At 35.8% G+C, this 13,039-nt stretch overlaps 1 protein-coding gene across 34 annotated transcripts in view; it reads left to right on the forward strand.

The window, feature by feature from the left end:
• LOC120892322 (uncharacterized) overlaps positions 1 to 13,039 on the forward strand; it is a 207,817-nt gene that overhangs the window by 161,716 nt on the left and 33,062 nt on the right. For 17 of the 34 annotated variants that reach the window (XR_013425871.1, XR_013425868.1, XR_013425873.1 and 14 more), the window contains 2 exons: positions 7,475 to 7,586; positions 8,751 to 8,821. The exons of 4 other annotated variants lie outside the window; for them this stretch is intronic. Coding sequence is in view for 7 of the 30 variants with exons in the window: in XM_078021542.1 (XP_077877668.1) it covers positions 7,475 to 7,546 (72 nt within the window). In the remaining 23 variants the exon portion in view is untranslated. Of the gene's footprint in view, positions 1 to 7,474; positions 7,587 to 8,750; positions 8,822 to 9,779; positions 10,064 to 13,039 lie in introns of those variants that run through there. 13 more of the 34 variants (XR_013425877.1, XR_013425884.1, XR_013425878.1 and 10 more) reach the window with 3 other exon arrangements.

The following is a 13,039-nucleotide window of genomic DNA, read 5'->3' on the forward strand; positions in this document are numbered from 1 at the left end:
GGCAGTATCCCTGTAGTAAGCTCTTTTAAGGTCTTCAGGGAATAGTCCGAGAAGGGCAATAGCTGGGTCAAATGGTGGTTCCATTCCCAGCTTTCCCAGGAATCTCCATACTGCTTTCCAAATTGGCTGCACTAGTTTGCAGTCCCACCAGCAATGTACAAGAGTACCCTTTTCCCCACATCCTCGCCAGCACTTGTTGTTGTTTGAGTTCATAATGGCTGCCAATCTTACTGGAGTGAGATGGTATCTTAGGGTGGTTTTGATTTGCATTTCTCTGACTGCTAGAGAAGGTGAGCATTTTTTCATATATTTGTTGATTGATTGTATGTCCTCCTCTGAGAAGGGTCTGTTTAGGTCTTTGGCCCATTTGTTGATTGGGTTATTTGTTTTCTTATTGTTTAATTTTTTGAGTTCTTTGTATACTCTGGATATTAGGGCTCTATCTGAAGTGTGAGGAGTAAAAATTTGTTCCCATGATGTAGGCTCCCTATTTACCTCTCTTATTGTTTCTCTTGCTGAGAAAAAACTTTTCCGTTTAAGTAAGTCCCATTTATTGATTCTTGTTATTAATTCTTGTGCTATGGGTGTCCTGTTAAGGAATTTGGAACCCGACCCCACAATATGTAGATCGGAGCCAACTTTTTCTTCTATCAGGCGCAGAGTCTCTGATTTGATATCTAGCTCCTTGATCCACTTTGAGTTAACTTTTGTGCATGGCGAGAGGAGGGGATTCAGATTCATTTTGTTGCAAATGGATTTCCAGTTTTCCCAACACCATTTGTTGAAGATGCTATCCTTCCTCCATTGCATGCTTTTAGCTCCTTTATCAAATATAAGATAGTTGTAGCTTTGTGGATTAGTCTCTGTGTCCTCTATTCTGTACCATTGGTCCACCCGCCTGTTTTGGTACCAGTACCATGCTGTCTTTGTTACTATTGCTCTGTAATATAGTTTGAAATCTGGAATCACTATACCGCCTGATTCACGCTTCCTGCTTAGAATTGCTTTTGCTATTCTGGGCCTTTTATTTTTCCATATGAATTTCATGGTTGCTTTATCTATTTCTTCAAGAAATGCCGTTGGGATTTTGATTGGGATTGCATTAAACCTATAGAGAACTTTTGGTAATATCGCCATTTTGATGATGTTAGTTCTGCCTATCCATGAACAGGATATATTTTTCCATCTTCTAAGATCTTCTTCTACTTCTCTCTTTAGGATTTTGTAGTTTTCATTGTATAGATCTTTCACCTCTTTTGTTAGGTTGAGTCCCAAGTATTTTATTTTTTTTGAGGATATTGTGAATGGAGTGTTTTTCCTCATTTCCATTTCAGAAGTTTTGTCGCTGATATACAGAAATGCCTTTGATTTATGCATGTTAATTTTATATCCTGCCACTTTGCTGAATTCATTTATTAGTTCTAGTAGTTTTTTGTGGACCCTTTTGGTTCTTCTAGGTATAGAATCATATCGTCTGCAAATAGTGATAATTTAAGTTCTTCTTTTCCTATTTTTATGCCTTTAATTTCTTTTGTCTGTCTAATTGCTCTGGCCAGTGTTTCGAGAACTATATTGAATAGAAGTGGTGATAGAGGGCATCCCTGTCTTGTTCCAGATTTTAGGGGGAAAGCCTCTAATTTTTCTCCATTGAGAATGATGCTAGCCTGAGGCTTGGCATAAATAGCTTTTACAATGTCGAGATAAGATCCTGTTATCCCTAGTTTTTCTAGTGTTTTGAACATAAAGGGATGCTGTACTTTGTCAAAAGCTTTTTCTGCGTCTATTGAGATGATCATATGGTTCTTATCTTTAAGTCTATTGATGTGGTGAATAACATTTATTGATTTCCGTATATTGAACCATCCTTGCATCCTAGGGATGAATCCTACTTGATCATAGTGTACAATTTTTTTGATGTGCCTTTGTATCCGATTCACCAGAATTTTATTGAGGATTTTTGCATCTAGGTTCATCAGAGATATTAGTCTGTAGTTTTCTTTCTTTGAGGTGTCTTTGTCTGGTTTCGGAATCAGGGTGATGTTGGCCTCATAGAATGAATTTGGCAGAGCTCCCTCTTTTTCTATTTCCTGAAATAACTTGAAAAGTATTGGTATTAATTCTTCTTTAAAGGTTTTGTAAAACTCTGCTGTATACCCATCCGGTCCTGGGCTTTTCTTGGTTGGAAGTCTTTTGATTGCTTCTTCTATTTCATCTATTGATATTGGTCTGTTTAAGTTGTGGGTATCCTCCTGACTCAGTCTGGGCAAATCATATGACTTAAGGAATTTATCGATGTCTTCACTATCCTCTATTTTATTGGAATATAGGTTTTCAAAATAATTTCTAATTATCTTCTGTATTTCTGTTGTGTCTGTTGTAATATTGCCTTTTTCATCCTGTATGTTAGTAATTTGAGTTCTCTCTCTTTTTCTCTTCATTAGCATGGCTAGGGGTCTGTTGATCTTATTTATTTTTTCAAAGAACCAACTTTTAGTTTTGTTAATTTTTTAAATAGTTTCTTTTGTTTCAATTTCGTTGATTTCCGCTCTGATTTTAAGTATTTCTTGCCTTCTGCTACATTTGCTGTTGTTTTGCTCTTCCTTTTCTAGGTCTTTGAGATGGAGTGTGAGCTCATTTATTTGTTGGTTTTCCTTTTTTTTGAGGTATGACCTCCAGGCGATGAATTTCCCTCTTAAAACTCCTTTCATTGTGTCCCATAGATTCTGATATGTTGTGTCTGTGTTTTCATTTATCTCTAAGAATTTTTTGATTTCCTCCTTTATGTCTTCTGTAACCCATTGATCATTCAGTAACATATTGTTCATTTTCCATGTGATGTAGGATTTTTCCTTCCTTCTTTTATCACTGATTTCCATTTTCATTGCATTATGATCAGATAAAATGCATGGTATTATCTCCACCCCTGTATATTTACTGAGGAATGCCCTATGACATAATATATGGTCTATTTTTGAGAAGGATCCATGTGCTGTTGAGAAAAAAGTATAGCCACTTGATGTTGGATGATATATTCTATATATGTCAGTTAAGTCTAGGTTGTTGATTGTGATATTGAGTTCTATAGTTTCTTTATTCAACTTTTGTTTGGAAGATCTGTCCAATGGTGAGAGAGGTGTGTTGAAGTCACCCATAATTATTGTATTGCAGTCTATTTGATTCTTGAACTTGAGGAGAATTTCTTTCATGAATGTCACAGCCCCATTATTTGGTGCATAAATATTGATAATTGTTATGTCTTGTTGGTGAATGGTTCCTTTTAACAGTATATAATGACCTTCCTTATCCCTTTTGATTAATTTAGTCTTGAAGTCGATTTTATTTGATATGAGGATGGCCACTCCTGCCTGCTTGCGAGGACCGTGTGCGTGGTATATTTTTCCCCAACCTTTCACCTTCAGCCTGTGTATGTCTTTTCCAATCAGATGCGTCTCCTGGAGGCAGCATATTGTTGGGTTTGTTTTTTTAATCCATGTTACCAGCCTATGTCGCTTTATTGGAGAGTTTAAGCCATTAACGTTTAGAGTTACTATTGATGTATGGTTTGTACTTCCAGCCATGTTTTATTATTTATCTTCTTTTAGTTTGTTTCTCCTAGATTAGCTTTCCCCCTGCCCTCTGGCTTTATAGAGGCTCTTCCCACTGATGGTTTTGGTTATTGTTTTTCATTTCTTCCTCATGTAATGTTTTGCTCAAGACGCTTTGCAATGCTGGTTTTCTGGCTACGAATTCTTTTAGCTTTTGTTTATCCTGAAAGATTTTTATTTCGTTGTCGTACCTGAAGCTTAATTTTGCTGGATACAAAATTCTTGGTTGGCAACCATTGTCTTTCAATGTTTGAAATACATTGTTCCAGGATCTTCTCGCTTTCAGCGTCTGTGATGAAAAATCCGTTGTTAACCTTATTGGTTTACCCCTAAATGTAATCTGCCTCTTTTCTCTTGTAGCTTTTAATATTTTCTCTTTGTTCTATATGTTGGATATCTTCATAACAACGTGTCTTGGTCTACTGTGATTTTGTGTGCTCGGTGTCCTGTATGCATCTAAAATTTGTATATCTGTTTCCTTTTTTATTTCTGGAAAGTTTTCTGTAATTATTTCATTCAGCAGGTTACTCATTCCCTTGGTATTAATCTCTGTGCCTTCTTCTATCCCAATGACTCGTAAATTTGGTTTTTTTATATTATCCCAAATCTCTTGGATGTTTTTCTCGTGATTTTTTACCAGCCTATCTGAGTTGGCTAGACTCCTTTCAAGATGATATATTTTGTCTTCATTATCTGATGTTCTGGCTTCTACTTGCTCCACTCTGTTGGTGATACTCTCGATTGAGTTTTTAATTTGGTTTATTGTTTCCTTCATTTCTAGAATTACAGTTTGATTTTTTTTAATAATCTCCATTTCCTGATAAAGATGCTTAACTTCTTCTTTTATCTGTTTCTGTAATTCACTTTCAATGTGATCTTTAAGGTTCTTTTCCATCTGTCTAAGGTGTTCCTTGAGTTCTTTATATGGCCATTTTTCTGATGACTCTAAGTCCTCCTGAATATTTAGGCTGTCCTTCATTGTTTGTACTCCTTTTCTTCCTTGCTTTTTTATGGTCATGTTACTTCTTGTTCTGTTTGACTGTTGAGTTACTGTTTACTCTTATAAATTTATTTGATGCTTGGGAGGAGAGGAAGGGAAGAAGTCACTAAAGCGAATGCGTGTAGGCAGGTAGAATTCAGGAAAGGGGAAGTAAGAAAATTGAAAAGAAATGAAAAGACAGAAGAAAAAAGTGAAAAGAAAGAAAGAAAAGAACGAAAAATTAAAAATTTAAAACAAAAAAAATTATAGTGATAATAAAAAATGAAAATTAAAGTTTAAAAAATAATAGTAACCATAATAGAATAAAAAGAATTTAAAAAATTGAAACTATTAATAAGAAAGTTAAAGAACAACAACTAAATCAACATCAAAAAGTAAAAAAAAATAAAAATAAAAATAAAAAAATTAAAAATAAATAAATAAATAAATAAAAAAGAAGTACTAATAATAATCATTGAAAAATAATAATAATAATAAATGCAGTCATAAAGCTCGATTAACTTCTCTTCCAGTAGGTGGAGCTGTGCCCACTGGGCCAGGGTTCTCTTCTTGATAGGTGGGAACCAATCACTGTGTCTCAGCTCTTCTTCCCAGACTGTGTGGGTCTCCAATCCTGAGTGCTTAGGGCTTTCTCTTGTGGTTCCTCAATCCAGGCCCCGCTCACCTGTGACGCTTACCACAATACTGGCTACACGCTGGGTCTGCTGCTCCTGGGAGCTCTGCTTTCATGGATGCCTGGCCACACCCTTTCTGTTTGCCTCCCTCAGACCCCAAGTTTGTATGACTTGGGGCTGAGGGCCCCAGCGAACTTGTTTGCCCTCAGGTAGTAACTCCCCTGGTATCTGGTGCAAGGGACCTCTGTTGTCAGTACTGGTGGAATCAATAGCCGGGAGTTCTACGCTTCAGGTCCCACATCCCTCCTGATTCCCTGGGTCCGGCTATGGTACTCAGTTGGTTTTTACCTCTGTGAGTTCAGGTGGGACTAGTTATTTCAGTGGGATCGTTAGTGCTGAGACATGAGAAGCAGGCGAACCAGAGCTTGCATGCAGCTGATTCGTGCTCAGTGTGTGTTTTCTGAGGGGCCCAGGCTGCACGCCTTAGCTCCACGTCAGCTCAGCTTTGCCTAGTGATTCTGAGCAAGCAGGCTCTGGGCCGCGCTCGGGCGCCGCACTTGTCCGCGGCCTTAGCAGCGACGCCGGGACCTCCGTCACTCCTCGGCTAGGTGCCTGGCTCCCCTTGTGGCTGCCTCTGCAGCTCTCCGGCCCCTCCCTCTGGAGCGCGGGTCCCCTTGCAGGGGACTGCCAAACAACTCCAGAACAGTTTCTGCCCAAAGGTGCAGCAGGGAACAAGCAACCGCTGCGTTGGGGTCGTGGTCCCGCCTTCGGAGGATAGGACTTGGCACGCAGCCCTGTTCTCATCTCTAGGTGTGGCAGCAGGACCATGTAGACAGAGCCATTAAGATAGCATGCAGGAAGCAAATGGCGGCTCCCGCGGAGTGGATTTTCAGCCCAGAAACCACAGCCCAGCCAACAATCCCAATCCACTAACTCTCCTTGTATAGAAAATATTCAGAAAAAAAAAAAAAAAGGTGGTGTACTGAGCTTTCTTTGTCAGGTACTTACAATCCGCTGTTGTTTACGTATTCAGCTTCTCTGCCTGTAGTGAAGTGAAAGAGGCAGCAGATGGGCGCAGAGCGCCGCGGCTCTGAGCAGAAAAGCGTCTCTCTTTCAATCTCTTTGTTTTTTCTGCTACTTGGCAAGGTGGTCCACTACAGATTAATGGTGATAGGGGCTCTAACACGCTGCGTGAAATCTCGATTAAAGCCGCTGCTCAGAGCCCCACGCTCAGCACTTCAGCAACCCTTGTATGCAGCGGCCATCTTTTTCCCATCCAGCTTCTATTCTTTACTGGATCATTATCACTGGTGTGCAAATATGTGATTTTTCCAATATTACAAAATACCCAATAAATAACCAAAAAAATAAAAATACAAACTTTCCTGACGATACCATTCCCCCTCATATACTTCCTATTAACTTTTGTCATTTTTGGAAGTGTTGACTGTGCTTTTTGTCACTCAATTCTCTTTCTGGTTTCTCCTGAACCCACTGCACTCATGAATGTCTCAATGATCTCTATGTTGTTAAAGCCAATAGCACAGCTCTCAGTTGTCATTTTCCTTGACCTGTTGGCAGCATGGAAAGAATTTCTCAACTTGAAATTAAGGACACTGCCCATACCTGAATTTTATTTAATATATCTGAAAACCTCTTCTCAGTGGTTTTGTGGTTTCTTCTCCATCTCTTGGACTTCTCCATGTTGGAGTACTTTAGGAAGAAGTAATGGGCTTTTTTTTTTCTGTCTGTGCTCTCTCTCTCTCTCTCTCTCTCTTCATGAGTTCATTTGTTCTTTCTGCTTGTTGCTGTCAGATTTATAACTTAACCTTGGAAACCACATATGGACTCAATACTTGTATCTTCAATTCTTATTATGCATCATCATTTGTACTTCTTTTAGGCATTAATGATGTAGTGTGTTCTAAACTCATCTCAACCTTAGTCTTTGTCTTTGCCATCTCAGTTAAGTGACAATTCTGTCCGTATGTTCCAATCAAAATCATTTTGATCAATCTTGATTTCTTTCTTTCTTTCCCTCTACACATCTATCTGATCCATCAGAAAACTCTGGTAGCTCAGCCTACAACATATTTATTTGACATGAACAAATAATTGACTATTTTCTACCAATTCCAATCTTACCATGGAAATTGAAGCCACCATTGCCTCTCTGAAGGGTCATTGTTATAGCCTCCTATCCAGGTTTCCTGTTCTGTTTTCAGTAGAGTAACAAAAATCTCTTCTCATTTCAGAGTAAAAGTCAAGTCATTGCATTGACTATAGTTAGACTGACCATAACACTTCCGTACTTGGGACACTTTTGAGAATGAAAAAAGAACTAAAATAATTAAGAAGAAATAACAGGTATAAATGTGAATTTTATTGGAAAAACTTGGATATATAATCACCCTACCAATAAGTCTCCATGGTAACTTCCCCCCATTTTATTTGTTTAATTTTGTATTCCAATTTATACTTAGAGTTCTTTAAAAATTATCTGTCTATCCTATTAGAATATGAATTCTAGAAAGACAGATTTCTTTTCTTTTTTGCCCTATCTGTAACATCTAAAATGTGGTCAGTAAGTAATTGAATGTGAGTAAATGAGATATGATCCTACTATTCAATTCTACGAAATATTTATTGAGTATTTTTCAAAGTACCTATGAAGGCCTAAATTAAGATATGTACAAAAGTTCTTTAAGGAACTTATGGAATCATCAGGGGATGCTTTCCATTATTCAAGATACAAAGACTATTGTAAAAAAGAACTTATTGTATAGCAGACATTGTGATGGTTACCAGATACAAGAGACAAGGCATGCATTCGTCCAATCCTGTGGCTTCAGTCACTTGTGGGAAAAGTAGACACATACACACATCAAACTATGCAGAGTGTAACACCTCTGGAGTGGAATTTATGAGGTTGGGGTACTTGGTGTGCTAGAGGAAGGTGGGAGAATATATGTGTAGCTAGTTAGAGAATATATATTGAGTCTTCACTGGGAGAGCCATTAGTCTATGCTCTGTATCTGCAGTAAGTCATAAAATCCTTATAAAATAAATATAAGGTAGACATTATTATTATTCTCATTTCATAGGATTGAAGCACAGAAGAGTAACTAGTAGGGCAAGGCTATGCAAATACTCAAGCATTGAACTTGAATTTGAATCGTGGCAGAGCTGGGCTTGGAGCTTTTTCATATACTAGGATGCTCATAAAGAAGTTTATCTGAGACAATTACAGTTTATACCTGTGCTCCAGACATAATTAATGTAATTCACTTTTGCTTTCCAAAATATCTGTTTGGTTGAAAACTCATGTGGCTTCTTTTCTTATAGGATGTAACTATTTATATTATGTTCTCAAGAGAGTATTTTTTTTTTTAGCAAATTTGACTTTCCACTTGTGGTTTGCTGTTTTTAGAATTAAGTAATTTTAGTTTGTATTAAGATATTGATAATTATAAGCAAATATGTAATCTGTATTCAATGAAAATTTCTGCCTTTTTTTTTGTGTGTGTGTAGGCGCGCGTGCACGTGTGCATTCATGTGCATTCACACGTTGTTGAAGGAGTTCAAAGTGAACAAGGATCCAGGTAAGGATGAGAGATGAACATCAGCCCAGTAATGTAGATGCTAGTATAGCAAAGTGAGATGTCATCAACTAACTGTCAACAAGATATATCTGTGAACTCCAAATCTTGTGATTGCATAACATGTATGTGAAATATTTTGAGCATGAGTCACAAACTCAAGTAACATATATTTATTCTAAAACATATACACAGAAATGAAGAAGGGTGTGATAGAAAAGAAAATGCATTTGAAGAAAATCAAATATAATTAAACTACTTTTTATTTGTGATTGATTAAATGGAAAGATATGGAGAACCCTTTTCTTTTACTGGTATAATAATAATTTAGCATAAGTAATATGATTGAGTATCCAATTATTTTTAAACTACTTGCTTACAGTTTTTCATGCAGAGATCTGAAATCTGACTCAGTTTATCTGGTTACTTGTTTTTATTTTCTGTCATATGCTAAAGAGACACCTCACAAAGTAAACCAGATGCAAAAGCAAGGGATAAAGTTTTGGTTGTACTTCCCAAATTGTAACTCTCATTTTGATACCAGCTACTAATCGTGCAAATGATTTTTATTAAAGTTTGAATAGTAAGTTTCCTGATATTCACAATTAGGTTTTCTTTCAATTAATTTAGAATATGCTGCATTTAACATATTTATTATATAAACCTAAAACCTACTGTAACCATTTGCAAGATTGATAAACAGGTTGGAAAATTCTTTTTATGAGGTTCTTTTAAAAATCTTTTTGTTTTAGAATAGATTTGCATTTACAGAAATGTTGCAAAGAGAGTATGGAGAGTTCTCACTTAGCCCATACCCAATCCATCCTATTGCTAACACCTTGTACTACCAGGGCACATATGTCACAACAAACAAATTACCGTCAATGCATCATTATTAACTGCAGCACAATCTTCTTTCAGGTTTCCTTGTTTCTTCCCTAATGTCCCTTTTCTCTTACAGAACAGGAAACTGAATCCTTATATTTGCTTAGACTTGATCCAGACTGACTGTATGCAGACTTGTCTTGTTTTGATGTCCTTGGCAGTTTTGAGGAATGATCTGGAGGTTCTAGTGTGCACACATGACAGCTTTCACAAATGTCTCAAATCACATTTAAATTGCTTTTTATAACACATATAGATATAGAAAAATTCAAAAACAGTCATTTTAAGCAACTGTCTTCTGATCACTTAAAAATGTAGCTTCTTTATCATGCATTATTAAAACTTCACCCTGAAGTAGAACGGACAGATTTTTTTTTTTTTTTTTACCATGTGAACCATGTTTTAAAATTCAAGGCATAATATTTGTACGTCTTTATGGGTTACAAGTATGTTAACTCAGTACATATACACAGTGTGTAATGATCAAATCAGAGTAAGAAACACTTTCTTCAAACACTAGGTCATTTCTATGTGTTAGGAACTTTCATGTTCCTCTTTTTTAGTTAGTTTAAATATATCACAGATTTTTGAAACCAATAGTTGTCCAACTGTGCTACAGGAATCGAGAACTGATTTCTCCCATCTTACTATGTCTTTGTGTCCCTTACATAATTTCATGAGTCCCTCCTCTGACTGCCATTGTCAGTCTCTAGTAACTACTATTTTACTTCATTCTTCTATGAGATCAATTTTTTCATTTTGACAAATGAGTGAGAATATGTGATATTTGTTTTTCATGTCTGGCTTATTTCACTTCATATAATGACCTCCAGCTTCATCCATGTTAATACAAGTGACAGGATTTCATTCTTTTTGTGGCTGAATAATATTACATTGTATGTATACATACCACATTTTTCCTTAACACTCATTAGTCGATGGACACCTTGATTGATTCCCTATCTTGGCTTTTGTGGACAGTGATTCAGTTAGCAGAGTACAGGTATCTCTTTGGTACAATAATATAGTATCCTTTGGATATAAAACCAGTAGCAGGATTCCTGGAACATATGATAGTTCTATTTTTAGTTTTTTAGGGAATCTCCATACCTTTGCCACAGTGTTCGTACTAACTATATTCTTACAACCATTGCATAAAAGTGCTTCTCTACATACTTAACAGCTTTTATTATTTTTGGTCTTTTTTATCATTTTTTTTAACTGGAGTGAGATGATTAGTGATATTGAGAATCTTTTCATGTACTTGTTTGTCTTGAGAAATGTCTATTCTTATCTTTAGCCCACTTTTAATTGGATTATTGCTATTTTTATTTTTTGGGTGTTAACTCTTTTGAATTCCTCGTGTATTGTGGACATGAGTCTGTTGTTGCATGAGCAGTTTGCAAATACATTTTCCAATTCTGTAAGTTGTCTCTCCATTTTTGTTGATTATTTCCTTTGCTGGGCAGAAATTTCTTAGTTTGATAGAATCCCTTTGGTCTATCTTCACTTTTGTGGCCTTTGCTTTTGAGGTTCTCTCCAAAAAATCTTTGCCTACAACAACAAATTGTTTTTACCCTAAGTTTTCTTGTAGTAATTTCATGGTTTGTGGTCTTACATTTAGATCTTTGATATTTTAAGTTGGCATTTGTGTGTGGTAGTAAGTAGGAAACTAGTTTCATTCTTCTGAATATGTACATCCAGTTTTGCCAGCAACATTTATTAAAGATGATGTCCTTACTCCAGTGTGTGCTCTTGGTACTTTTGTAAACAATTGTTAGTAAGTTACATGTACATACATTTTTGGTTTCTCTAACTTTTTTTTTTTTTTTGGTGCATATGTTGGTGTATATTCCACTACTATGTTTTTTTGGTTGGTTGGTTGGTTGTCATTATAGCTTTGAGGTGAGTTTTAAAATCTATATTGTTATGCCTCCAGCTTTGTGTTTTGTTCAGGATTTTTGAGGCTATTCTGAGTCCATGTGGTACCATATGTATCTTAGGATCATTTTTTAATTAAAGTGAAGTGTACCATTGTATTTTAATGGGAATTTCATTGAATCTATGGATAACTTCAGATACTGTGATTATTTTAATAATATTAGTTCTTCTGGACCATGAACATGGGGTATCATTCCATTTTTTATATCCTACTTAATTTCCTTCAGCAATGTTTTATAATTTTCATTATAGAGATTTTTAACTTTCTTTTTAAAATTCATTCCTAATTTATTTTTTATAGTTATTGTGGACAGGATTATTTTCTTGAAAATTTTTTAGCAAGTTCATTGTAATTATGAAAGAATGCTAGTTTTCTTGCATGTTGATTTTGTATCCTCCAATTTTACTAAATTTTCTATTAGTTATAACAACTTTTAGATGGAGTATTTAGGTTTTTCTGTGTATAAAGTCATGTCATTGGAAAACATGGATAATTTGACTTCCACTTTTCCAATTTGGATGCCCTTTGTTTCTTTTTCTTTTTTATTCAATATAATAATGGAAGTCTTAGAAAGACCAGTTAGATATGAAAGGATGTGAACCTTATTGAATGCTTTTCCTTCATCAATTGAGATGACCATGTGGGTTTTGGCCTTCGTTATGACAAGTGTTAATCCATCCTTACATCACTAGAATAATGCACTTTAGATAATGGTGTATTGTCTTTTTGATGGAGTGTTGCTTTGGTTTATTAGTACTTTGTTGACAATGTTTGTATTTATTAGGGATATTGATTATATAGTTTTTTGTTGTTTTCTTGTTTTTTTATGGTTTTGTTATCAGGGTAATTTTGGCCTCTTAATATTTGGAAGAGTTTCTTCTTTTTAAAAAATTTTTAGAATAGTTTAAGAAAAATTAGAATTAGTTTTCTTTCTTTCTTTCTTTCTTTTTTTTTGGTATTGGGGATTGAACTCAGGGGTACTTGACAATTGAGCCACATCCCCAGCCCTATCTTGTATTTTATTTAGAGATAGGTCTCACTGAGTTGCTTAGTGCCTCTTTTTGCTGAGGCTACCTTTCTGACTTTGAATTTGCAATCATCCTGCCTCAGTTTACTGATCCACCAAAAGCATGAGCCACCGTACCTGGCAGAATTAATTCTTTTAAAAAAATTTTGTAGAACTCACATGTAAAGTCTTCAATTTCTGGACTTTTATTTGATAGTTGACTTTCAATAGTACTTCATTATCATCATTAGTCCATGGGCTACAGAGAAGACTTTTCCTGTGTCTGTGGGGTGAGTGCAGGTGACCTCAGGCATATGTCACTGGTTGTCACAGTGCTAGAACTGCAGGATACAGATTGGACTGAGTGGACAGAATTTAAATAGTTATT

Source organism: Ictidomys tridecemlineatus, chromosome 9 (genome assembly GCF_052094955.1).
Source record: "Ictidomys tridecemlineatus isolate mIctTri1 chromosome 9, mIctTri1.hap1, whole genome shotgun sequence".
In the NCBI taxonomy this organism is placed as follows: Eukaryota; Metazoa; Chordata; class Mammalia; order Rodentia; family Sciuridae; genus Ictidomys; species Ictidomys tridecemlineatus.